Source organism: Haemaphysalis longicornis, unplaced genomic scaffold, assembly GCF_048455015.1.
Source record: "Haemaphysalis longicornis isolate Haplotype H1 unplaced genomic scaffold, Haemaphysalis longicornis Haplotype H1 scaffold_1, whole genome shotgun sequence".
NCBI classification, from domain to species: Eukaryota; Metazoa; Arthropoda; class Arachnida; order Ixodida; family Ixodidae; genus Haemaphysalis; species Haemaphysalis longicornis.
Genome location: NW_027526203.1, coordinates 337,597,815 through 337,625,373, shown reverse-complemented (window position 1 = coordinate 337,625,373; position 27,559 = coordinate 337,597,815). Strand labels below are relative to the sequence as shown.

The window sequence follows — 27,559 nt, the reverse complement described above, 5'->3', positions numbered from 1 at the left end:
CACAGATGGCTAAATTAACTCCAAGGATTTGTGTTTAAGTCGTCAATGCAACAACCACATGCTATGAGCTTGTGTGGCATGCACTTTGCACGATCAGGTACGTGTTGCGACTGAAGTACCGCTAGGTTGTGTGCACCAAGATGTTTTAGGTTCGACATGTTCAATGACAACCTCTTATTAAACAAGAAAAGAATTTAAATAAAAGGGGGGGGGGGGCTTGCCAGCTACGTTTTTGTGCTCTGTTCGGGACACCACAGGGACTAGGTGAAGTTGCAAGCCACCAAGTGATTGCATTATTGCAGTGGGGCATCTGGTTTCATTTGATAGCTCTGCCATAATGCTAGCATGAAGTTCACACGATAACAGCATGCCTGCCTCCATTCTTCTGTGCCAGAATAAAGTGCAGCTGGTATTATTTTTCCCTGACATGTTTATCCCATATAGAGCTGGCCAGGGGCTATGGGATAGAAACGGAAGCGCAATAGCTAGTTTGTTGATAAGATTAAATTAGGCAAAAAAAAAAAAAGCATTGCAGCAGCTCATAAGTTCTTGTGGGAGTGAACTGCCTCTTTTGATGGTCATAATTATATGTGGAACATATAAACGTCCAGTGGGGCTCATCATACCACGAAGGAAAGACCACAGATAAGCACTTGACAGATTTATTGTTCTCAAGTACACCAAACAAGCAAACACAAAAATTCATTCCGACTCTTATCAAGCCAATTCTCGTGATACGCAATTATTTTTACTCGACGGACAAAAACAAAGCAAATTTTTGTTCTGTGAACGCGTCAAAAGGAGGTGCCACTTTACGTAAATCACCGGCTTTTATCTGCCTGCTACCTAGCTTGAAATTGTTGCAGATTTTCTTCAGGTTCAAATTTTGCCACGCTGGACAACGACACGGCAGAATTTTCTGTGGTCACGCCAAACAAAAGTGCCACTTTGCCTAAATCGCCAGTTTTCAGCCTGCTTTCCAGAATTTTGTTGCGCGTAATACCAGTTGCTGGGGTGATAGCCGTACTCCAGGTGGCACCTTGAAAGGGAAGGAAAGCAATAAAACAAAAACAATATTGTGTACACACAGGAGAGTTTCCAGCAGCGCGGGCTGCTGTGTGGCTTAACTTGGTTTTCGGATTTTTGCGGTCCTTTGCTGGGGCTGCTCGGGGGACGCCACGTGCTATACCTTGAAAAGAAGAATTATCACCGCCACCAGCTCCACGCAAAAAAAAAAAAAAAAAAAACGTCGTTCACAATGCCATGGTCAGTTTGCAGCAGCATAGCGTGCCTTACCTTGGTTTTTAGATTTTTGCGGTCCCCTGAGGCCGCCGATGGAACGCCACGTGCTACACCTGGAAAAGAACAAAAGATCACCGCCACCAGGTCCACGCACAACGTCCATTTTTAAGCAGATCGTTGCTGCGCAGGCTTTACTTTACCTCCGTACTTGGTTTTTAGATTCTTGCGGTCCCCTGCAGCCGCCGATGGAACGCCACGTGCTGCACCTTGAAAAGAACAAAAGATAACGGCCACCAGCTTCACGCGCAACGTCCATTTTTTAGCAGATCGCTGCTGCGCAGGCTTTACTTTACCTCCGTCCTTGCGTCTCAGGCTCAGCGCGCGAAAACCATCACGGCGTGCCATGGCCAGGGGTGGCACGTTTTGCTGCAGCTGAGGGAGGAATAAACGTTTATTGTGCACACCACGATGTGCTCAGCCTCCCAAGTCCAGGAGGCCGCAAGTCCGAGCTGCGTCCAGAGCTCGTTGCACCAGGGCTTGCTGTCGCTCTGGTGCTGAGCTGGTCAGCTCGGACTCCCACTGCTCAGGGTTGGTGGATGGGATGGAGTTAGGGTGGTGAGGACAAGAGAAAACAAGGTGGTAAGTCGTGAGAGGTATGTGACAGTGCGGGCAGTTGTAGGGGAAAAGGGACGGCGAGATGTGGTGTAGGATGGGGTGATTATAGAACGTTTCAGTTTGCAGGCGGCGATAAAGCGTGGCGTGGTGTGTTGGGAGGGAGGGGTGGGGCGGGGGGTATATTCTTCGTGTGTGCCTGTAGTGGGACAGTATGGCGCTGAAGGTGGAATCAAGGGCAGGGAGCGTGTCTTCAGTGGTGGGAGGGTAGCAACCAGTGTCGGTCCTTGAAGTTGGGAGTGCCCGGTAGTGCAGATCGCGGGCTGCGGCATGAGCCGCTTCATTCCCAACCAGGCCGGCATGGCCAGGAGTCCATACAATGGTCACTTCTAGGTCCGGAGGTAGGTAGCGTAGCATGGGTAAGGCTTGCTGTGGGGCGAGACCGGCCTGGTAAAGGCGGCAGGCTTGCTGTGAATCGCTAATGATGGTGAGATAAGGCTGACTTCGATGTGTAGTAATGGCATGGGCGATGGCCAGGGCTTCGGCTTCGGGTGTAGGCATATTTCGGTAAGTTGCCGCAGTAAGGGTGTTGCCAGAATTGTCCAGGGTGACAAGCGTAGCCGGAGAATTGGGGGAGGGATGCGCAACGTCCGTGTAACGGGTCTGCGGGTCATTGCCGTAACGCTTCTCGAGGTGGCGTACTCGAGCTTCTCTTCGCGCCCGGTTGTAAATGGGGTGCATGTGCCTGGGTATGGGCGCTGTTCTGAGTTGTTGCCGAATGGAAAGGGGGATGCGCTGTAGGTTAAGACGAGCAGGGGGCGGGGTTCGGCCTATATTATGAAGGACCTGACGGCCTGTGGGGGTGAGGGCAAGTCTTTGCAGCTGAGATACGCGCTGGGCTTCGATAAGTTCATTCAGGGTGTTGTGGAGGCCAAGTTTCATGAGTCGTTCGTTCGCGGTGTAAGTAGGCAGGCTGAGGGCTGATTTGTACGTCTTTCTTATGAGGGCGTCCAACTTGCTAGTCTCTTGGGGTTTCAGATTGACGAAGGGGGTCCCATAAGTGATACGGCTGGTGAGCAAGGCTTGTACGAGGTGACATGTGTCTGACTCTCGCAGTCCATATGAGGAGCCCCGGATACGGCGAATGAGATGCGTCAGCTGGGAGACTGTCTTGTGTAGCTGTGGTAGGAGAGCTGACCCGGATCCGTCTTGATGGAATGGAACTCCCAAGATGCGAAGCGTGGGAACTTGTGGGATGGAAGCACCGGATATGCTGACCTGGGGATCGGGAGTTGTGTTAGCTTTCCTTCCCCTAGTGCGAGCACGAAGAACGAGAAGACCAGATTTAGTAGGTTCGCATGTTAGTCCTCTAGGTTGGAGATATTCCATTGTTGTGTCAATAGCTTGCTGTAGGCTGTCTTGCTGCTCACCGCTAGAGCCCCGGGTTGTCCAAATGGTGAGATCATCAGCATAGAACGCGTGGTGAATTCCAGGAATTTCTTGCAGCTTGGCCGGGAGGTGGAGCATGGCGATGTTAAAGAGTAAAGGTGAAATAACCGAACCCTGGGGTGTACCTTTGGCCGGGGTGGGGAAACAAGTTGAGGTGAGGGGGCCCAGGCGGAGAGTTGCTGTTCTGTCTCGCAAGAAGGCACTGACGAATTGAAAAGTTCGCAGTCCACATCCCGTGGTGTTTAAGTTATCTAGTATGAGGAGACCCTGCAGGAACTCCTCACTCTCTTCAATGCTCACTGGCAAGCAGGAACCCTCCCGGCAGATTGGCGACATTCGGACATCACCCTCATCCCGAAGCCGAACAAACCCCTCACCCCCACCACTCTCCGCCCAATCTCTCTGACCTCTTGCCTCGTAAAGCTTCTTGAACACCTGATACATCAACGCCTATCCGATCACTTAGAAAAGCAGAACCTCTACCCTCTTACCATGTTTGGTTTTCGCCAACACCTTTCCACGCAAGATGTGCTCATCCAGATCAAGGAAGAGGTGCTTGACCACCTCAGCCGCACCACCCCGAAGACCATTCTTACATTAGACGTCAAGGGAGCCTTTGCTGCAGCTGAAAAAAAAAAAAAAAAAAGGCAAAACACATGAAAGCAAAACCCTTTCGACGGGAATATGTACTGCTTACCTGGAGATTGTTGCGTTTCCGGCAGAACCATAATTTCATTCCGATGGGCTTTCGCGCCAAAAAAGGGGCACTGGCGAGCAGCACGTCGTGCACCTGCTGCAGCTGGAAAAAATAAAAAATAAGAAAGGGGGCAAAACCCTTTTGCCGGGAATATGTACTGCTTACCTTGAGATTGTTGTGCGTTTCCTGCAGAACCACGATTTCGTTCCGACGGGCGATGACAAAGCAATTTTCGCACGTCGTGCACCCGCCCGCCGCAAGCACCGGAGCCGAATGAATGAACCGGCAGGCTCGGCCGGTCGGCCGCGGCCGCAGCGCGGTGGCGCCGCCGTACGGCCAGGGACCTTTCTGGGGACCTTTTTTGGTTCCCTAGGCACCCTGGGTCGCCTAGGGAGACGGATCGCCTTCTTGAGCGTTGATTTCTGTTAACCAATCAGCGTTTCCAGCCGTTTCTCCCCTTATACGTAGTACTCACAATCCCGACGCCATGTCAGTCTTGCCATCTTGCGTGCGCAGCGCCCTCTCGTAGCTGGCCGGTTTGCTGGCTTGGGCGTTTGCTCTGCGGCGCATGGGCGCCTACGGCGGCTCGGTGAATTTTCCGTTGTAGCGCGTTGTACGTTCTTTTCCGTAATATACTTTAAATGGAAAAGATGTTGCATAGGACCACTTTAAGCGATCTGGCTTAAATTGGCGGATTTTAAGGCCGCAGTGGAGCTGAAATTCGCTTCGAGAGGTAGCGTGGTCAACGGTGGTTAAACGATGCCATGTCGAACATGTTTGCAGTACTTCATCACAATTTTTTTTGTTTGCGTGTGTGTGCCCGGGATCACGTAAAGCGGGTATTTTGATCGCTTTACTGCAAAGACTAATGTTTATTAAAACGATCTAACCGTGATACGCTCGGCGCCCATAAGCAACAAACAGAAGCGCGTGTCGACGTCAGTGTAACAGACTTCTCGTTTCACATCCTTTCAGGGTTTAATACAGGCAGTTATGGGTAGACTTAGTAAATATTTGGCATATTACTTAGTTTGTATTAAATATTATCGATATATCAACTCTGCCGCCAACTATAAACAAAACTTCCTCTCTTTAGAATTTCAAGCTGCTCTGCAGCACAATTTAGCCGTGCAACTAATGTACAACATAAATAAAATGAACAGCACAGCTCCTGGAGAGCGTCCGCCGTTGGCCAACATATTATTAGGCGTCCGCCGTTGGGCAACCAGACAAGCGTTCGCTTTTGCGTTGCTTTAATCTAGGTTCGTTGTTGCCGACAACGAGACATCACGTTTGGGTAATACACTGAACTCTTTGCTGGAGTGAGTGAGTGAACAATTTTATTTTGCCGGAGTCCGAGATGGGGGAAGAAGGGAGGTGCAATTCCCTTCAGTAGCCCCCTCCCCCCTTCCGGTTAGATTGGCTGGGGAAAGGGACAACCTAGCTAGTCACTGTGAAAATCGCCAACTCCAGCCCACGTAATACTTGGAGCCGAGTATCATCTAAATACGTCTACACGCCACTTCTTGCTTCTTGGTGAGCGACGGGTCAGCAGCCGGGTGGCTTCGTCTTTCCCCTTTGTAGTGAACAAGCACGTCCCGGCAAGTATTCGCCCCGAGCGCGAACACAGTCGGCCCCTGGCGGCGGCGGGACGAACCGCTCCTAGTGTGGATGGCGCTCTCGCGTCGTCTGCTTTTTCTTATTGCGTGCGGCGCAAGACGCGTGCTGCACACGACAAAACAGCCAATATGGGTGCTCATTTGGCAGTAAGCAATGACTTAGTTACCTCTGCTTGCGCATTTCCTCTAGAAACGCAATAATCAGCGGCCGTTGCGGGTTAATGCGCTGGTTTAATTCCACGAAACATCTTCGCCCTGGTCACAGCTTGAGTGTGAAACTTGTTATAAACATTGCTTCCACACATTGCACTGTTCTTATTGTTGAGTGCAGTCGTCTGCCGTTTCGGGAACGTCTAAAAGTGCTTTTTGAAGGTGGCGTGGTGATTATTTAAAGGATAAAAGTTTAGTACGCGAAACGTGTAAGAAGAGACAAGACCTGTGCATACGCGTGCAAATTCCACACCCTTGTAAAATTGCGCTGTGTCCTTATAGAAAGAAGAAACAAACAAAAACATTTACGCTGCACATGACCCGTGCGCTATCGCCCATGTGTGATAGTGTCCTTCCCGTACCTTTCCTAAAATAAATACCATTTTTGGACAGTCGTTGTTTATACTGAGGAGAAGGAATAAACATTTATTCAACTGTATCGAGTTGCTAATTTTACGTATTATTTAAAATACGTTTCTATGGATGCGCAAGAGTATTTAAGAGGGATTTCTCGGTAAAATTAAGCAGTTGTGAGTTTGCGTCTGTCATGTGGCATTTCAGAAGAACGGAAAGTTGGGCTAGTTGGTATGTGTTCATTTTGGTGAAATACAGAAGCGCTCCTTCTTCCTTCGTCCTTGTTTTTCTTCGAAGGAAGAAACAAGGACGAAGGAAGAAACTTCTTCCTTCGTCCTTGTTTTTTGAGCGCTTCTGTATTCCACCAAAATGTGGCATTTCGTGTGTCATTTTCATATATATCATTTTCAAATCCGACATGAATCACCTTGTCCAGAAATGTCTCACTCAGCATAACCAAATGCATAATATGGTCACGTCTTAACCTCTTAAGGTGGACGTAAGTTTAAAGAAAGAGGAGAGAACGCGTAATATAATGCGCGTTGTTGCCCAGATGTGTGAGGGGTGTGTGCCATGACTCGCTGTTTTTTTTTAAATTTTTTCCCACAATGCTTGCTTTCAATACAATTTTGAAAAAGGCGAGCCACAATTCCTGGACAATCCCGGACCAAAGGGGGGTTAATCAGTTTTGAAAATACGTACTGCTTTTTCACCGCTACAGAACACGACGCCTAGTGTAGTTGCGATTGTAAGTAATACTGATAACTATAGTTTTCGCGTTACACGCGTTCTCTTCTCGCTGCTCCTGCAACGTTGGCAGGACCCCCCCCCCCTTCCCGAAAAAAAAACTAAATGCACAGAATTTCATTTTTTAACCAATCCTCAAGAATTAAATGCCACGAAAAAAGCGATATTCAGTTTACAAAACAAAGTAGTTACCGGGAACCCGCTGCGCTGATTCGCAACGAGAAATAAAAAGGAAATGTATTACTACATCTGCAACAGCGCAACTTCATTTATTGCCATCTTTAGGGTTCGTAAGCGACCTTATACGCAAGAATTCAAACACATCTCGCTGTTGCAGGCACCTGTTAGATTTTAAAAGGAACGCAAATGGTAAGCACAGCAGCCGTAACAGAAAATTTGTGCTCACTGTGAGGTCCCAGAAGCTTGGTTTGCAAACTGTAAACCTGCTTGTCACTTTGCGAAAACCTAGCTAAACATGAAATGTTGATTGTACTGCGTGCGTTGGCAATTCAATTCGCAAGTTCACTTGCGACGAAAGCCGTAAATAAGTGATCCGAAACCGTTATTCATCAAACCTTTCTTCAGAGTCGTTAAAATTTCATATAAATGTAGCCGCTCTAACGGGTCTTTTAAATGAAATTTTAACGACTGATTAAAATTCAGTAATTTTATGTTGCCTTTTGAACACAAAAAATATCGTAAGCTCTTGGAAAGAATTTCGGGGCAGTTAAGTAGTGTTACCATTTCAGGGCATCCCACAAATGCAAGAATGCGTCATGCTACCAGTGAAAGCGATTGAGATTGCCGTTGTAAACTGAATTTCAGAGATCGTGGCTTCCTGATTTGTTTCTATTTATGCTTTTATTTAAGGCTCAAATCCATATTCTGGAAAGATCGAGCTTGCTACGAGCCACAGCGTACAAGTTCATTGTCACCATTACGGCCATTCTGAGGTTCCCGATGAGTCGTCGCTTTTTTTTTGGCGTAGTAATGAAAACTGACTGCCGCTTCCATGCTATACATTGAACGTTGAGGAACCGAACTACATTATACCACTCTTTTTTGCACCTTTCGTGCGCACATACGGGGGAAAAACGGCACGAAGCGCGCCCACAGTGCGCATTCTTACGGGCCGCTCAGCGGAGCATCCACACTAGCAGCGCTACGCTGTCGTTACCTACATGTCGAGCTCGCGGCGAATAGACGCGATCCTTCGAGTTGTCTGTGGAATGTGCGCTGGGCCCTCGGTGGGCGAGATCTCGAGCAGCCTCGTTGGCCCGTTCGTTGCCTTGCAGTGCCACATGTTCGGGGGTCTGGTGTTTTGGTTCGCCTCGTGGCGGGTAAAGATCCTGCGCCTTCCGCTGGAAATTCTTCCTTTTGCAGATCGCTTGATGGGAATCGCTAATCATTTTCCGCACTTGGGTAGCTGCTATATAGGGCTAGGGCAAAGGCCAGTTCTTCGTCCTCCTTCGGGTGTTTGGTTTGGGTGGAGCAGGGGTCAAGAACTTTGCTCGAGCAGTCGGTGGCGGCTGTAACCATAGCTCCACGTGGCTGTGTCAATACAAACAACGTGCAGATTTCCTCGAGTTCCTGGACTCGCAGCTCTCTCCGCAGGGGTGGAGATCTTATCGCCGGCGGTCTTCTCATGTAAAATGCGCAGGCTGTCTAATAGGTTTCTGCTCGCGGTTATCTTGGTGAGGTGCTCCAGGTGCGCAGTGTGTTGCACGGCTTGCACCTTGATTTGTTATTCGAAAGTGTTGCGCGCACCCAACGCGTCATATTTTTCGTTTGGAGCGTACATGGGTATTCCTAGAGCTTAGTAATGCTCATTTCTTGGTGAGGCTGCTTGGCTTGCAGTCATTTTAAAATATTTACGGAATTGTGGAGTTGTTAGGGGTTTGTGTGAGGGAGAGGCTGGAAGATGGGTACTTGTTAAGGGGGGGATATGGCGATCCACCCGCCCCAGTTGACTGAATATTGCTTCACTACAGTTGGCAAACTGGAGTCACTTCAAATCTAAGCTGAATAAACTTGCGCAAGCGCTGGTGGGTAAGGAAATTGTAGGTTTAAAACTATATTATTACCCTTGATCTAAATTCCTGCGGAGGCTAAATAAATGATGGGAAGCGGCAGCGTCCCGCGGTGTCCTACGGCTGCGGGTCGAATATGACAAGCGGGAGGTCGGCGGGGGAGCGGGGGCGATGCTACGATATGAACTAGACATTCTAGCTTCACCGTACTATCGGATCCGTTCGCCCGTAACGAGATCCGTGACTTGTTTGGTTTTAATAATCAGTATCCTGGAGTAGCTACCTAGCGATGATAAATAAGTATCTAAACAAATGGCGTAAACATGCACAAGCAAACCGCGGTATGTACGTACGTTGCTTAAAATAAGCTGCTGAAAGTTTTTACCTACGATTGCCTTTGTGCAGTCGCGCGGGCGCCGGCTGGCAGCTTGTTATGTAGCTTCGTGCTTTACACAAATATTGACGCCCAGGTGCAACATACGACGCGGGGCGCTGCGCGTTTCTCGCGCAAGCACGACCATTGCCCAGGTCAGGTTAGTTTTTCCAGACTGCTCTCACACTACTGAAGTTCGCGTAAATCCATATCGCGGCCTCTCAACGCCGAAAGTACACAACAAACGTCTTCGAATCGAGCACGCAGTAATAAAAAAAAGTAAAAGCATCGCACGCACGGCATTGGACTCGCCGGCCAATAAGATGGCTCTAGCGGCGCCGGAGTGCGCGGTGTGCCGAGCACGACCGGCTTTATAAATAGCGACCTGCGCACGTGCCCTTCTCCTACGGGGCTACGCGGTCCCGTTTTTTCCCACCCTATACATTGTAGGGTTTGGACAATTTATTAGGCTTTGTTGACATTAACAGAGCGATGACAATGCTGACAACCTGGCAGTTGTCATTAGTATCGCGCCACGAAGGCGGTGCGTTCGGAGAGCTATTTTTCTGCCCAACACTGAAGGTGCGGGGAGTTTCTTTGTGCAGCTGAGCCACCCAGGCTTGGACCACATGATGGAGCGTGTTTATGCTGCTGACTACTGCTCCGGACGACGGGTCGTCTGCAGCTGGCGAGCCTGCTGAAGCGGCGTGGTGCAGCCTGGCCGAGGGAGTCGGCAGTCTCTGGCCACTTTGCGGCCACGGGCCATCACGGATGCACCGCCACCTGAGCAACGCTTGCTTGGGCTGGCTGGTGCGATTGTTCACGGATCTACCTGCCTGCAGACATCAGCGGGTGATGACCGCGCCTGCTGGAACACTGCCAGCGGTGGCATTGGACAAGCGGAAGCCGGCGTAGGCAACGCCATGCAGTGACTAACGATTTAATCGACGAACGAACTTTCCGTCGCCTCTAGTCCTGTAGTCAGCTCTCGCCGGCGTACGCAAGAAATTTAGGAGGGAGGGATGTGGGGATCGCGACTTTCACGCGTACCCCTTTCTGGCTAGCTTCCCATCGCGGCTGGCGTTGCACAATGCGCCTCGCTCGCGCGACGGGAACCATACGAGAGGGCGCCAGCGACCGGACTGTTCGTTGTCGCCAGGGTGGAGGCGTTGACCCTTTTCCCCTCTGCCTTACCCGAGAACCAGTTCTTCCTCGGCACTAGCGCCACCAAATGGCGAGGTCTGGTGGGTTGTCGCATGATGAGAGGACGCTCTCTTGTCTTGGGGATGCGTTGGCACGCGGACGTTTCGGCGGCCAGTCCGGACCTGGGAAACGCGCCACAATGGGACGTGTCCGGGCGAGCTTGAAGACTGAAACCGCGCTCGCACGCGCAGCGCTCCGCTGCTCCGGTATGCCATCGGTGAGTCGAACCATCTCGATCTCTAGCGTTGTTTAATGCCTCGCTCCCAGTGTTACCGTTATGGCCTACGAGTAGTCTGTATGCAGAATATTTGATTTGCACTTTGCAATAAATGCTGCCATTGGTGTTTTGCCCTTTCCGCCTCCTGCCTTTGTCTGCCTCCGCAAACAACGGACCCGTCCGCAGCCGGCGCTCGCAATGCATGCTTGCTGAGCGCGGATGGCGGCGTGGTGGGAAATAACTAGTGTGTGAAATGTAGAATCCCACTATATATAATATATATATATGTATGTATATGTGTATGTGTGTATATATATATATGTATATATATATATGTATATGTGTATGTATGTATATATATATATGTATATATATGTATACAGGAAGAAATGCCGGCAGTCTACAACGCCAAAGAAGGCATAGGGGAATGGTTAGAATATTACTATTTTTTTACCGTTAGTGACGTTACATTATTATTTATTATTATTAATTACGTAAGAAAGAAAAACACGCGCCCAGAGTGGGGACCGAACCCACGCCTTTCGATTAGATCTCGAATGCCTTACCAATTCGGCTATGTGGGCGACTGTGTCCCGCTTCACTTTCTGGGGTATTTATATATACTACAACTGTATCTGACGCTTGAGGGTGGTAGCCAGCGCCACTCAGACTACACGGGGACTATATATATATATATATATATATACAACACCACGTCCGATTCTCAAGACGTTATGTTTGTTCTCCCCATGACGCGATCCCCGCTTCTTCCTTCGCTTCCACTCGGCGGCCGTCCTCCTCGGTTTGGTAGTGGATTAGCCGGTGACCTTGGTCTCAGCTTTTTGCTTGATGTTTCACGTCTCTACACTCGGCCACACTGCAAAGAGGTGCACCACCGAGCTGTTTGCGTGGGCCCCTGGCTCTGTCTCGACAGCTGACCCACGAACGGCTGAAGAGTCCGTTGCAGGTCTCTTCCCGTTGGTTATGTCTCGTGGTTCGGTTCTCTTTCTTTCTGGTTAGTGCTAGAGCAAAGCTTGTTTCCATTGACGAGGAATTCTTCACTGCGCATTCCAGAAAGATCCTCTCCGGCGTTTCTAAGCGGCGCGTTCTGCTGTCAATGCAGTCCGTTTGTTTGAAGGTATTCTTCCCTCTAATGGTCATTTGGTTCTCGTTTTCATTTATGCGTAAGTCCGTTTTTTTCCACGTGCTTGCCTTCAAGATTTTTGTTGTCGGTATCGGTAATTGTCGCAAGAGCATCCTTGTCTGTAGCAGGTGTATCCTTATGTTCGTCATGCTTTTCATCTCTCGTTCGGGCCTTTGACGCTACCTCGCCGCTGGCTTCGGCCTCATCATTTATAGCCGAAACGATTTTCTGATCCTCAATGGATTTTTCATAAACGTTTGAGGATGAGTGTCCCAAGATGTTGTTCTCGGTCGTCTTTTTGCCATCTGGTCGGCACAAGATTCTCTTCCTGGGGTAGTTTACGTTACCCGTCGCGGTAAGCGGAATGTGGTTATTCACCGGCACCTTGGAGTTGTTGCAGGGCTCCATCAGAATTCCAAGGCTCACATTATCTTGGTTCAAAGATGCGGGTGTCGTGATGTCTGAAAAGTGGTAGGACCCGTCCTCACTTCGTTTTCTGGGCGGGGTAGGTGCGAGCGCCACCACATGTGGGTGCTGCTCTGCCAGACCTCTGGATTGCAACCGGGAGAGCGAAGAACGGTGAACGGTGCTCCTCACATTCATGTCGAGCTGGTGACCCTTGCCCTGGTGATGCTCCGGAAGGACCTCGTCGCCAACGGAGCTGTTCAACGACGGGGGACGCCGGCATTCCGGTTATACCCGCCGCGGTGGATCAGTGGCTAAGGCGTTGCGCTGCTGAGCACGAGGTCGCGGGTTCGATTCCCGGCCGCGGCGGCCGCTTTTCTGATGGAGGCGAAAAGCAAAAACGCCCGTGTGTACGAGATTTCGGCGCACGATAAAGATTCCCAAGTGGTCAAAATTAATCCGGAGCCCTCCACTACGGCGCGCCTCATCGCCTGCGTTGCGTCGGCGCGTTAAACCCCAAAATCAATCAATCAATTCCGGTTACGATATCTGAACAACAACAACAACAACAACAACAACAACAACAGGCGTAGCTGTCTTACTGTGTGCTGGTTGAAAGACAGCTGCCGCCTTCGTGCCATCCTGCGGCTGGCACTGCGGCGTAGCTGTCTTACTGTGTGCTGGTTGAAAGACAGCTGCCGCCTTCGTGCCATCCTGCGGCTGGCACTGCGGCGTAGCTGTCTTACTGTGTGCTGGTTGAAAGACAGCTGCCGCCTTCGTGCCATCCTGCGGCTGGCACTGCAGCGTAGCTGTCTTACTGTGTGCTGGTTGAAAGACAGCTGCCGCCTTCGTGCCATCCTGCGGCTGGCACTGCGGCGTAGCTGTCTTACTGTGTGCTGGTTGAAAGACAGCTGCCGCCTTCGTGCCATCCTGCGGCTGGCACTGCGGCGTAGCTGTCTTACTGTGTGCTGGTTGAAAGACAGCTGCCGCCTTCGTGCCATCCTGCGGCTGGCACTGCGGCGTAGCTGTCTTACTGTGTGCTGGTTGAAAGACAGCTGCCGCCTTCGTGCCATCCTGCGGCTGGCACTGCGGCGTAGCTGTCTTACTGTGTGCTGGTTGAAAGACAGCTGCCGCCTTCGTGCCATCCTGCGGCTGGCACTGCGGCGTAGCTGTCTTACTGTGTGCTGGTTGAAAGACAGCTGCCGCCTTCGTGCCATCCTGCGGCTGGCACTGCGGCGTAGCTGTCTTACTGTGTGCTGGTTGAAAGACAGCTGCCGCCTTCGTGCCATCCTGCGGCTGGCACTGCGGCGTAGCTGTCTTACTGTGTGCTGGTTGAAAGACAGCTGCCGCCTTCGTGCCATCCTGCGGCTGGCACTGCGGCGTAGCTGTCTTACTGTGTGCTGGTTGAAAGACAGCTGCCGCCTTCGTGCCATCCTGCGGCTGGCACTGCGGCGTAGCTGTCTTACTGTGTGCTGGTTGAAAGACAGCTGCCGCCTTCGTGCCATCCTGCGGCTGGCACTGCGGCGTAGCTGTCTTACTGTGTGCTGGTTGAAAGACAGCTGCCGCCTTCGTGCCATCCTGCGGCTGGCACTGCGGCGTAGCTGTCTTACTGTGTGCTGGTTGAAAGACAGCTGCCGCCTTCGTGCCATCCTGCGGCTGGCACTGCGGCGTAGCTGTCTTACTGTGTGCTGGTTGAAAGACAGCTGCCGCCTTCGTGCCATCCTGCGGCTGGCACTGCGGCGTAGCTGTCTTACTGTGTGCTGGTTGAAAGACAGCTGCCGCCTTCGTGCCATCCTGCGGCTGGCACTGCGGCGTAGCTGTCTTACTGTGTGCTGGTTGAAAGACAGCTGCCGCCTTCGTGCCATCCTGCGGCTGGCACTGCGGCGTAGCTGTCTTACTGTGTGCTGGTTGAAAGACAGCTGCCGCCTTCGTGCCATCCTGCGGCTGGCACTGCGGCGTAGCTGTCTTACTGTGTGCTGGTTGAAAGACAGCTGCCGCCTTCGTGCCATCCTGCGGCTGGCACTGCGGCGTAGCTGTCTTACTGTGTGCTGGTTGAAAGACAGCTGCCGCCTTCGTGCCATCCTGCAGGCTGGCACTGCGGCGTAGCTGTCTTACTGTGTGCTGGTTGAAAGACAGCTGCCGCCTTCGTGCCATCCTGCAGGCTGGCACTGCGGCGTAGCTGTCTTACTGTGTGCTGGTTGAAAGACAGCTGCCGCCTTCGTGCCATCCTGCAGGCTGGCACTGCGGCGTAGCTGTCTTACTGTGTGCTGGTTGAAAGACAGCTGCCGCCTTCGTGCCATCCTGCAGGCTGGCACTGCGGCGTAGCTGTCTTACTGTGTGCTGGTTGAAAGACAGCTGCCGCCTTCGTGCCATCCTGCAGGCTGGCACTGCGGCGTAGCTGTCTTACTGTGTGCTGGTTGAAAGACAGCTGCCGCCTTCGTGCCATCCTGCAGGCTGGCACTGCGGCGTAGCTGTCTTACTGTGTGCTGGTTGAAAGACAGCTGCCGCCTTCGTGCCATCCTGCAGGCTGGCACTGCGGCGTAGCTGTCTTACTGTGTGCTGGTTGAAAGACAGCTGCCGCCTTCGTGCCATCCTGCAGGCTGGCACTGCGGCGTAGCTGTCTTACTGTGTGCTGGTTGAAAGACAGCTGCCGCCTTCGTGCCATCCTGCAGGCTGGCACTGCGGCGTAGCTGTCTTACTGTGTGCTGGTTGAAAGACAGCTGCCGCCTTCGTGCCATCCTGCAGGCTGGCACTGCGGCGTAGCTGTCTTACTGTGTGCTGGTTGAAAGACAGCTGCCGCCTTCGTGCCATCCTGCAGGCTGGCACTGCGGCGTAGCTGTCTTACTGTGTGCTGGTTGAAAGACAGCTGCCGCCTTCGTGCCATCCTGCAGGCTGGCACTGCGGCGTAGCTGTCTTACTGTGTGCTGGTTGAAAGACAGCTGCCGCCTTCGTGCCATCCTGCAGGCTGGCACTGCGGCGTAGCTGTCTTACTGTGTGCTGGTTGAAAGACAGCTGCCGCCTTCGTGCCATCCTGCAGGCTGGCACTGCGGCGTAGCTGTCTTACTGTGTGCTGGTTGAAAGACAGCTGCCGCCTTCGTGCCATCCTGCGGCTGGCACTGCGGCGTAGCTGTCTTACTGTGTGCTGGTTGAAAGACAGCTGCCGCCTTCGTGCCATCCTGCAGGCTGGCACTGCGGCGTAGCTGTCTTACTGTGTGCTGGTTGAAAGACAGCTGCCGCCTTCGTGCCATCCTGCAGGCTGGCACTGCGGCGTAGCTGTCTTACTGTGTGCTGGTTGAAAGACAGCTGCCGCCTTCGTGCCATCCTGCAGGCTGGCACTGCGGCGTAGCTGTCTTACTGTGTGCTGGTTGAAAGACAGCTGCCGCCTTCGTGCCATCCTGCGGCTGGCACTGCGGCGTAGCTGTCTTACTGTGTGCTGGTTGAAAGACAGCTGCCGCCTTCGTGCCATCCTGCGGCTGGCACTGCGGCGAAGCTGTCTTACTGTGTGCTGGTTGAAAGACAGCTGCCGCCTTCGTGCCATCCTGCGGCTGGCACTGCGGCGTAGCTGTCTTACTGTGTGCTGGTTGAAAGTCAGCTGCCGCCTTCGTGCCATCCTGCGGCTGGCACTGCGGCGTAGCTGTCTTACTGTGTGCTGGTTGAAAGACAGCTGCCGCCTTCGTGCCATCCTGCGGCTGGCACTGCGGCGTAGCTGTCTTACTGTGTGCTGGTTGAAAGACAGCTGCCGCCTTCGTGCCATCCTGCGGCTGGCACTGCGGCGTAGCTGTCTTACTGTGTGCTGGTTGAAAGACAGCTGCCGCCTTCGTGCCATCCTGCGGCTGGCACTGCGGCGTAGCTGTCTTACTGTGTGCTGGTTGAAAGACAGCTGCCGCCTTCGTGCTGATGAAGTTGATGCAGTTTGTTTATTGTGCCTCGCGGTCCGATTTCTGTTTATAGATGCCATTGTACAGGATAATATTTAACGTGTGCGCATTAAATAAATAAGTGACGTTAAATAAATTCCTGTATAATGGCATGTATAAAGCAGAAATCGGGCAGCGAGGCATCCTATGAAATAGGCATTGGTCATACACACTGGCCACAAAGCCAAAAAGGTGCATGAGAATGCACAGGGTGCACCCATAGGCATTATCATGGCAACATACTTTGCCAAGAGTTGTACAATATTGGCCTTCCAGAGCATGGCGAATTGTTGGCTTGTCACCTTTCCCAAGCGCCAGCCAATAATGGCGGCCGAGGTATTGCCAAGCTCAGACACATTGGCCACTGATGATTTGCCGTGCTTGGGCTTGGCAATTTCTGCTGCTTGGGAACGTCTTGTACACATGGAGGTTCGTATGTCTTCTAGTCATCTTAGTAAAGATGACTTATCAACATCTCACGGAGCTCAAGACGTCGGAGATCTTGCACAGATGTCCTGTAGATATCTCTCTTAAGACATCTTTGAGACATATATAGACGTCTTATAGCTAACTCGCATAGCGCAAGATGTCTAAGACCTTGCAAGACCATGGTGGACATCTATAAGACGTTTTGTGTTCTTGTGCTGGGCAAGGTAGTGTAATTAAGTTTGATTGATTGATTGTGGGGTTTAACGCGCCGACGCAACGCAGGCGATGAGGCGCGCCGTAGTGGAGCGCTCCGGATTAATTTTGACCACCCGGGGATCTTTAACGTGTGCCGAAATCTCGTACACACGGGCGTTTTTGCTTTTCGCCTCCATCAGAAAAGCGGCCACCGCGGCCGGGAATCGAACCCGCGACCTTGTGCTCAGCAGCGCAACGCCTTAGCCACTGAGCCACCGCGGCGGGTAGTGTAATTAAGTTACTGAGTAGTTACTACAACATATTTTACTTATTTCTTGCCTAAATATTTAGCGCGTGGGCAAATTCTATTTTACAATAGGCAGTTTTAGCATATCGGTACCGTGTTTGCGTTACCGTTTACCGTGTGAGTGCACAGCGCGAGAGTTACCGCGAGCGGTAACTTACCGGCACAGGCTTCACCGTCACCAGCGGCTTCCGGTAACACGATAAACGGTAACGCAAAAACCGTAACGGTAGAGAGTTTAGCATAGCGGCTCCCGTACGCTACGCTAAGGTTAGCGGGTAGCGGGACCGGACTGCGCATGCGCGCGCGGGGAGTGCGAGGAGGTTGCCCCTCAGCGGAGGGAAAGAGCGGGCATGGCGAAGGCAGGTCGCGCAGAACTAATCCAACCCACCGTGACGAATTTGCTCTCCCCAGTCGCGCCCCGCTACCCGCCGCCGTAGCGTTAGCGGATGGAGCACGCTATGCTAAAACTCTCTGATATGCTATAACTGCCTATTAGAGAGTTTTAGCATAGCGTTACCGCGTTTTTACGTTACCGTTTACCGTGTTTGCGGGAGTCGACTGCGCAGCGCGAGAGTTACCGCGAACGGTAACTTACCGGCACAGGCTTCACCGTCGCCAGCGGCTTCCGGTAACACAGTAAACGGTAACGCAAACACGGTAACGATATGCTAAAACTGCCTATTGACTCTAGCTCTACTGGTTTAAAGGGTCCTTCCGACACGTTTTCTTTTTAAGCTCTACAGGTGATGCCTACAGTATTGTCAAAGCAACTACAGTTGTTGTGAACGCTTCACCCGAAAAGTGAAATATTCGAGCTACTTTAAACGAAAGCAAATGGATATCAGCAAAAAAAAATTATGCGTGATTTGCTTTGACACTAATTCATCAGATGTCGCTACTTGCGCCGCGCGGCCGAAATACGCAAACCGCAAACGGTGTGCTAAATAAAAGAGAGTTTCAGCATAGCGTTACCGTGTTTACGTTACCGTTTACCGTGTTTGCGGGAGTCGACTGCGCAGCGCGAGAGTTACCGCGAACGGTAACTTACCGGCACAGGCTTCACCGTCGCCAGCGGCTTCCGGTAACGGTAACGCAAACACGGTAACGATATGCTAAAACTGCCTAATACATGCCGTTTTCAGCGACAAACGGAAACTCCCGCTCCCTGTAGCCCGGTAAACGGTGACGCAAACACGGTAACGATATGCTAAAACTCTATTACAGACGGATAACTACCTAAATGTGTGGTTTTGCTTTTCCACGCACTGCGTGCCCGCTTATGTATTACCCGTAAAAAGTACACGCAAGAGAAAACGGCTTGGGGTACGTGTTCTTAACGCCTGGATGAAAAATGTGCGAACCGTTTCCTCCAAGGAAAAATTTCAGCTTTAGACTTCAATAGCCATCCTTTTACAGACATTTGCATATAAAGTGACCGTTAGCGTCGTACACATTAAAATGGATCGTACCACCATGGCTTGGCCCTTTCTCACTTTCATAAAATAAGTTTTTTCTGTAGTTAGTTAAGATTTGGTAATTATATTTCGCGATATCTTTTTCCTGCGTAGAAATAAAACAGTATACCTGTACTACCCCTAATAAATTAATAGTTGCATTTGTTAAAACCCCAACTTCATTCTCGAGAAGAGCTGCCGCGGGCGCTACAGACTGGCACTGCGACCGCGGAAAGGTTCTATTTTGTTAATTCTCGCCCTTTCTTTTTTTGTGTGCGTTGCATATAAGTGTATTCGTATATGCAACCGTAGGGATTGGCACCATCACCGCTGCCGCGGCGTACGCATGCGAGTAACACGTTCCAGACCGCGCTCGACCAACGCAGAAGCAGACGGAAGGTATGCTGTACCGGGTCGGACGTAACGCAGCAACCTACGTGTTGTTTTTTAATTGGCGCCGCGTATCGTAAAACGGACCATTGCAAAAAGGTTGCAGGTTCATAGGGCGTCTTCATACTTTGGCTCCGCCAGCCGTAACGTTTTTTTTACGGTGAAATACGTTTGACGTAACTTCAATTTAATTTTCAGGTTACGGCGGACGCAAGTTTCTGACTTTCGGTTACGTCGAACGTAACTCAATACATGAGGTTAAAATACAGTCGGACGCAACTTTCATTTTAAAAATCGCACGCCTCGATTCGAGTCACCCGAGTCGAAACTGGGTGCGTTATTCCGGGAAGGGGCTAAATGGGAAAATACGAAACGGGAAGGGCGTTTTGTACCGGGTTGAAGCGGCAGGGAACAAACGAGAAGGTTCAAATGGGAACGGGTTCAAATGGGAACAGGGGAAATGGGAAAGGCGAAGAGCTCTGATTCTCATCGTTTTTTCGCGTTCGTTGTCATCTGCATGCAATTTTCTGCAGCCAGAGCATGTATACCGGACCGGAGCTCGCCGGAACAACAAGAGCGCTCGAATAAAAGGGTTCGTTTTGGGGACGCAGGGTGCGCTGACGCTTCGTCAGCTGTTACATCTCGCTCTATCCCGCTTCCGTGTGCTGCCATAACAGAAACCCTGCCTGACGGCGCCCCCGTGGACACGCTACCAGATGAATATTCGGGACAGCCTGGAGCGGTGATCCTTGAAAACAAGCATGATGGAGGTGTTCATGTTGACAGCAGATCGGCGTCAACCTTGTTGACTACAGAAAAAGTTAAGTGGAAGAGGAAGGAAAGCGACCTCATGAGTCAAATTGTGCGACTAAACCGCTGCAACAGCTGAGAGAGGATTCCTTTACTGCGGACCTTTCGTACATACGGCAAAAGGCCGCTGAAAACGAGTATTCCGCATTATTCTTGCTTGAACAAGTAATGAATTTTAAGAAAGTAAGGCCGACATGGTCCGAGGAAACAACTTGTCGCTGTGTTGTTCTCAGCCGCATATATCTACCAAGGCATATGAACGTATACGAGGTGAAGCACTTCTGAGGCTGCACTGCAGAAGTACTCAGTCCGGGTTTATCTGCATCCAAAGTGGCGATATGGGCTTCACAAAACTGGTTGCAGCTCGCCTTAAGACTGAGGCAGAAATCCTAAGCAAGCCACAATCAATGGGTGTAGCCCGAAAGAACCCATTCCCGTTTGACCCCTTCCCGTTTGAACCCATTCCCGAAACGCCCTTCCCGCTTGACCCGTCCCGTGTGCGCCAGTTCCCGAAACGACCTTCCCATTCAGCTGGTTGGCTGCCTAATAGTCTTACTATGATGTCTTCTCGCTGAACGTCTGAAAGGCCCTTAGAGGTAGTATTCCCGCGACAATTTTAAGTTTCTCTAGTAAAGAAAATTTAGGCTAGAGAAGACCCGGCGCTGCTTAAGTTTTTGAAGGTTTGCCCTACTATGCAAACTGAGTACGCCAGAGTGACGGGAATAAACAGAATCAATAAAACGCAAACCTAAGTTTATATTTTTCGCCGCTTCTCATGACTGCGATTTTTTATAGCCACATGTGGCATATGTATCCAGATACATAGGGTTACTTTATTTTTATACATCTTTTTATCTTTTATAGTTTTCATCTGTTTCTTTTCGACATTGATGTACACTTGCGCTATTATAAGGATTACATGTGTTAGTCCGCCAAATACGATTTCTTTCAAAGTGAGGGTGTTTTTGCGATTTTTTATTTGTGCTTCCGCGGCGCTTTTCTGGGCTTTTTTATTTTATCATTTTTTGGTTTGTTAGTTTAAAAGACTTGTTTGTTAATTTAAAAGATTTGTTTATTAATTTGTTAATTGTTACTTTGTTAGGCTTTGTTAATTTAAAAGATTTGTTAATTGGTATGACGAATTGTAACCAAATGTCGTCGTCTCTAGATTCAAAAAGTGAAGCCCAGGTTTGAAAAGCAGTCAATTGAGGACTCTGGATGTACTGAGCATGCTATCGCAGCGGCTGTGAACAAACGGAAATAAATGAAAAACAATATGAAAATGTTTTTATAACGTTTCATAAACTGGGTACGTTATTCCGGGAAGGGGCTAAACGGGAAAATGTGAAACGGGAAGGTTCTTTCGCCCCGGGTTGAAATGGGAAGGAACAAACGGGAAGGTTAAAATGGGAACGGGTTCAAACGGGAACGGGCCAAGTGGGAAAGGGCGAAACGGGAAGGTCGTTTTGCGCCGGGTTGAAACGGGACGGAACAAGCGGGAAGGGTGAAATGGGAATGGGTTAAAACGGGAACCTCCCCAATCAATGGTGTGCTCTTTGATTGTTGATAAGATGCGCGTTAAGGAAAAGCGGGACTACTTTGTTGGGCAAGCGGATGTTCCAGGAGGCGGTGGCAGCAGCGGTGTTGTTTTAGCCAATCCCCTATTCTGCTTTGTTGTAAGTGGATTGTCCTCGTCGTACAGCATCGCAGTAGGCCGCTTCATCACCAAATGGGTTTAACGGGTAGTCAGCTTCACGAGCTGGTGATCTTTGTAATAAAAAAATTACGCCCATCTTCCCGCGAGGGAACCCTGATGTGATGCGACGCATCGGGGGTTTCAATTGGCGTTTCCATTGGGTTGATTCTCTAAATCGGGTGAAACGTGTTGTGAACGCGTATGATGCATTCCATCACATGCGGGTGTTCTCATACGCGGGAAGATGGGCGTAATTTTACTTTAGCGTTTGGAGTGACGCTGGTATTGGATTGTGTCACACCCCTCGCTGAAGGGACCGTCGCTTCCATCACGTCTTCATCGGAAGAATCGAGTCAAGCACGCAGTCGTCAAGCAAAGTGACGCGAAGTCGAACGAGAGCGAGCGCTGACTGAACCGCCGCAGCGCGCTACCCGCTTTTTAGTCACAGCGCCTGAAGGAGAGGAGACAGCGGAGGAGAGTCGCGCATGCGCGCACTTGCGCGACGGGAGCGGAACGAAGCGAGCTAAGCGCGCGCACGCAGCTGTTGTTTATGATAATGAGACGGAGTGAGAGTGTTGCGCACAGCTGTCGGAGAGAAGAGCGGAGGAGAGTCGCGCATGCGCAGGTGGCGTGCGGACGCCGCCGACGCCGACGCAGGAGGGACATGCCTCAGAGCAAGAGATGCGCCGCGTCTAAAAAGTAGAAGCCTGTGGATTCTGCACTGTACGACTTGTCACCGACAACCACCGAGTCAACGTAAACGTCATGAAGATGTTGAGCAAGGGCACTCTGATGTTCAAAGTGGAACACCCGTGCGACGCTAACAGACCTCTGTTCCTAAGTTTTGACACCTGCCATGTGGTGAAGAATGTACGCTCTCAGTTTTTATCTCATGACATTGAAGCGAAGGGAGAAACTTCGTCATCTTACATAAAGGATACGTATCACCTACAGAAGAACCTGATGGTGAAACCGGTCCGTTATCTCAGCCGAAAGCACGTCTATCCGAATAATATCGAAAAGATGAGCGTGGCAAGGGCCATCCAAGTTCTGTCTCCGGTGGTGCGCACCACTGCGTTGGAACACTTAAGAGAACAAGTCGCACACACATGCAGCACGTCGTTTGCAACTGTAGGTCACACCATCACATTCATGAGGAACTTTTATCGCTGGTTCATACTTCTGAACATGAACACAACCCAGCATCCACGCCAAAAGTTCCCCGATGTTCGGCATTACGACGATGCTGGCGATGACAGGCTTGAGTGGCTTGAGGCTACCATGCCTATGTACCTATATAGAAGATATCAAAAGAAGGTGTGGCGATCCAAGCGAGTTCCTCACGAAGGAGACATACGAGGCATTTTTAATCACCACCTGCTCTAGTGTTGCCTGTATAAGGTACCTCCTGACAACCGAGAACTTAATGTTCGTCTCAAGTTCGACAGCGATCTAAAGTCGCTTTTTGGAACGCTGCGCATGTCTACTAGCTCCAACGACGTTTTGGATGTTCGTGCTGCACTCTCGGGACTTTATAAAATGCTCAAAACTAAAATCGCAGCATGGAATGCCCTTTCGAATGTCCCTCACACCCAAGAAACAGCCGCAGTGATGTCTCCCTTGCCGCCTTCTGAGTCCCCGCCACCACCAACTTCTGCTCAGCCTAACTCTGAACTTTCAAGATATGCTCTGCACAAGCTTCAAAGGCTCAACGCTGATGTTTTGCCGTCTCAGCTGCCTTCACTGCAGCTATCAGCAACAGTGTACGTCAGTGGTTACGTTGCCAGATTCATACACGGGGAGATGAATTGCGATAGTTGTGACGCCATTTCTACAAAGCCTGGAAAGAACCAACCCCTGTTCACATTCACCCGCAACCAGGACGGGGTGGACTCCTTTACCCCTCAGGCGAGTTGCTATTCGCGCTCGACACTTCGCGAGTTTTTGCTGAGCAGGCACTCAAGGAGAACCCAGCACTGCCAAAACCCCTTAGCGCGCTGGTGGACAAAGGAGTTCCCATTCTTTGTAGCTCCAAGCTACTCAAGTGCACGCGCAGCGGTGTGTTTTTTTAGGCCTCTCCTCGCGAGCTATGTGTTCGTTGTCACAGACAATGCCTTACAATTTTTCATCACAAAAAAAAAAACATTCTAAAAAAGAGTACCTCAAACTGTGAGGAATCACCGAAAGACAGTCTGCATGCACCTAGCAACAAATATCCTCAAGTATCTCGAACTTTGAAGTCAATGTACTAAAGAGAGCAGGAAAATATTTTTCTCTTTTGTTTTTCCCAAACTCTGTGTGTGTTTTACTGCATGTGCTTCGGCTGGTTTCCACCAAATCGTCTGCCACCATCCACCAGACAGATCCATCATGATCATTTGGGCACCCGCCCACTCTGCGGTCCTGGGAAACCAAATTGTCCACGTGTTGGCCAGAGAGTTATCCCGCCGGGCCCCGGCAAGCGAGTATATATAGGCCAACTCCATTGATCACGCATCACGAAATAACTCAACGCTATAAGTTAGAACGCGTCGTCTATCCAGCACCGCCTAAACACCTAACGAAAGATGAGGAACGGGAGTTCCTTGCACTCCAAACGAATACATTTCCCTATCCTACTAAATTCCATATACCATTGCACCCCCTGTATATTCCCCGCAATGCCGCTTATGCGAAGCTCCCGCGCTGCGTCCACGCCGCACTACAGTTGCGAGATCCCTCCCTCTCTTCTTACGAGCTTTGGAAGAGAGCTCTGACCAGATCCGACTTCAATGATCGGCGCCCGTTGGTCTTGAGGACTGTTGAGGCTAGGGAAGCTCAAGGGGTCTTGAACTAAGGACTCCTCCCCAGTGGCGTAGACTTCTTATTTTTCGGGGGGGGGGGGGGGCAGACCTGGAGTGCGCCTCGAAGCGGCGAAGAGAGGGGGGGAGGAAGCGTTGGGGGGGGTCCCTATGAGATGACACGTCATCACCCCGCTAAAAAGAGGCTACCACTAATCATCATCATCATCATAAGGGGCACCTGCATTAGTGAGGGCCTTTTACATTGCGTCGGCTAACTACGTGGTGTCCCCAAATAAGACGTCCCGCAAATCTATGAACCGTTAACTTCAGCGGTTTGACGCACCCAGTAGAAATTTCTTTGAATACGTGCTTTGCTGGTCACATTTATTCAAAAAATATTACATGACTGAACCATCAGCACAAAAAAAAACGAGTCGATTTTTTTTCTTTTAATGTGCAGTTCGGGGGTAAAAAGAAAGAGGCACGACAGGGGCGCTACGCGCTGCTATGTTCATTTTTGTTAAGAGCCCCCGAAACGGGTGTGACTTTGACCACTCATTTTTGTATCCGTGTGTGTGTTGTGCCAGAGCGCCCGACACAAATTCGCTGCACATTGGCGACGTGCCGATGGCGGGGTTGGTTCGCGCCTAGGTCAAACCGCCCGCGTCAGACGTGCCGCCACTTGGCGGGAAAGCCGCCGCTGAGTCTGCTCTCCCTTTCCCATCGCGGCGGCTGGACCAATCATGCCAGGGACGAACTAATCCCTGCAGACACGAAGCAAGTAGCGCCTGGAGACGCCGCCACAGAGTTGCCTTCCGTTTCCCGGTCGTGGCGGCTCGTCTGACGCAATCACTTCGCCTCCATTCGCCAGATTCATAATGCGGCCAGTGATAGCTCCGACTGGATGCATTGGAACTGCACGCGACTGCAACAGAACCCTGGGGGTATAAAACCATCCCGGAAGCAGCGGTGGTGCGGCGGCATCTCATCGAAGGCCCTGAGTTGAGAAGTGCTATCGCGCTTGTCTTAGCCATGTAACGCCCTTGCTACCTTTGTAAATATTGTATATAAATGATGCTTCAAATAACCGTCAGCTCGGCTACTTCGTCGCTATGGTCTGCGCCGCGTCGATAGCGGACTGGGCAGGGCAACGTCGCAACAGTAGTGACTGAGCTGGGATGGCCCAGTCCCAACAGTGTATGTGTATGTGTTTTGTAGGCTTGGAGCGGGTATCGCTTGCAGTCGACGGCCGCCGTGCACCCAGTTGCTGCCGGTGCTTGGCAGCCGTTACAGCACTGTCCAACTGGTCTGGCGTGCTTTGTGACCTCGAAAACAAAGTTTGCAGACAGGCTTTTCGGAGGCGTGATAGCTTGCACTGACGTCACTGTATTCCCGTGTTGGTGGGTTGGTTGCACAGTGGAAATCTGCAGCTCTTGGTGAGAGCTATCCATAAAAAGGCCCATCTCCCTGCGGGGGGGACTCGAGTAAATGCGTCGCATAGGGGGTGGGTGTATTGCGTTAACGTTTAGTGTTTGGGGAGTTGGTGGTAGTGAATGCGTTGTATCAGCAGCTTCTTGACGTAGTTTAAATGAGTCAAGGATATAAGGCGCGTTCGTAGCCTTTCATTCTGTGTCGGTTTTGTGGCGCAGTGGGAAGAGCACCATGTACCTCGCGTTCCGCCCACAGGTAGTGAATGCGTTGTATCAACAGCTTCTTGACGTAGTTTGAATGAGTCAAGGATATAAGGCGCGTTCATAGCCTCCCATTCTGTGTCGGCTTTGTGGCGCAGTGGGTAGAGCACCATGTACCTTGCGTTCCGCCCGCAGGGTCGTGGGATCGAAACCAGGCGCCGGTAAGTATTATTTTTTTATATAGTGTAGGGGGAGGGGTGCGGACCTGTTGTCGAGAGCGAGGGTAGCGTGATGCGGGAGAGGAGGAGCGGGGGAGAGGGCGCACCTGGAACGGCTGTTGCGGACGCCGAGGCACGCCAACGCCGACAACGACTGGTGACATCGTGAGTTAAAGAAATGATCTGCATTTAAAAAATGCGGTGGCGTCGTTATGGACAAGCAACATGTTTTACGAGTCGTTCCAAGACGCCAGCTAAAGGTAAAAACCCAACGTCTGGCGTTGCGTTCATCATATAAAACGGCCCTTTCACGAGGCCTTCCACAGTGCGAGCTTAAACTCGGCACAAGTTGCTAGCGAGGAGTGGTCGCCCCGCCAGTAAACAGCAGATGAAGGTAGGGGAAGAACAACCACCGAAATTCCCCGTCGTCGTCAGCTTCATCATTACACGGTGGCATAAATGAGAAGCAGCGCATCGGGTTGCCATTCGAAAGCAAAACGCTCCTTCAGCAGCAAGATGCCAGCGCTGTTCGACAAAATATGTGAGGCGAAACAAGGCGTCACACGCGTTCGACTGGGCATTATGATGTCCGATTAACAACACACAACCTCCACGGTGGGGCTATATGCTCACTTGTAAATGGACAGCACGAGGACATAGTTCTACCAAACCTGAGCAAAAAGTTTCAAAACGGGAGCCTAATAAAACCATGTGGTTGACAGAAACCATGCAGTCAATTTGACGCGAATCACGTAAACTAACTGCGACTGTGTAAATGAGCGGTTCCGCTCACGAAACGACTCCAGAGCATGACATGCATCTATGGAAACTGCTTAAGACCAGAAAAGAGCGACTTCGGTACGCGTAGTGCATGCATTGTGAGCAGCCCCCCCCCCCCCCCCCCCCCCCCACTTCCCCTAAAAAAAATTAAATGAAGCAAGCGGAAAGAAGCAGCTACGCGTTCCCAGGCCGCGCATTTGTAAACAAAAATAACTGCTCCAATCAACAGGTGCCGTAGAAACAGAGCCACTGTGGCCGCGCTTCCCACCGGGACCTAACCCCCTAGTTTTTCCCTTTTCACCGCTACCCCTTAGCGAGCGACGGCCGAAAAACGCCAACAGCGCCAAACAAGGACACGCAAAGGAGAGAGGTGCAGTTTTCGTTGCCTGATTTTACCATCCTTGAGAGTTAAGCAGCACAGCGCCACCGCTAAACGTCTGAAACTCGCACACGTGCGTCCAGACTTGAGTTTGGGATAGAACTTGTTTGCACTGCTGTACTCACGAGTGCTTGTACTCACGAGTGCAAGCATGAGTTCTGTACTCACGAGTAGTGGACTTACCCATGTACTCAATCGTCATCACTCACTTTTTTAATCTGGGTGTGTATTCACTCGTCATCGTACTCACTCGCGAGTTTGAGTACAA

At 50.9% G+C, this 27,559-nt stretch overlaps 1 protein-coding gene across 3 annotated transcripts; it reads right to left on the bottom strand.

The window, feature by feature from the left end:
* Positions 1-459: 459 nt before the first annotated feature.
* LOC144152840 (uncharacterized) lies at positions 460-4,450 on the bottom strand. Of its 3 annotated transcripts, none has more exons than XM_077684326.1 (5): positions 4,166-4,450; positions 4,001-4,102; positions 1,443-1,674; positions 1,297-1,355; positions 460-1,039 (listed from the first exon to the last, which is right to left on the bottom strand). In XM_077684326.1, exons 2-5 carry the CDS (start codon positions 4,037-4,039, stop codon positions 968-970), a joined length of 402 nt encoding a protein of 133 aa, XP_077540452.1. In that variant the 5' UTR covers positions 4,040-4,102; positions 4,166-4,450; the 3' UTR covers positions 460-967. The 3 variants fall into 3 exon arrangements, with proteins under 3 accessions (XP_077540452.1, XP_077540461.1, XP_077540469.1); XM_077684335.1 differs by having other exon boundaries at positions 518-1,189; XM_077684343.1 differs by lacking the exon at positions 460-1,039 and having other exon boundaries at positions 1,196-1,355; positions 1,443-1,508; positions 1,596-1,674.
* Positions 4,451-27,559: the final 23,109 nt, after the last annotated feature.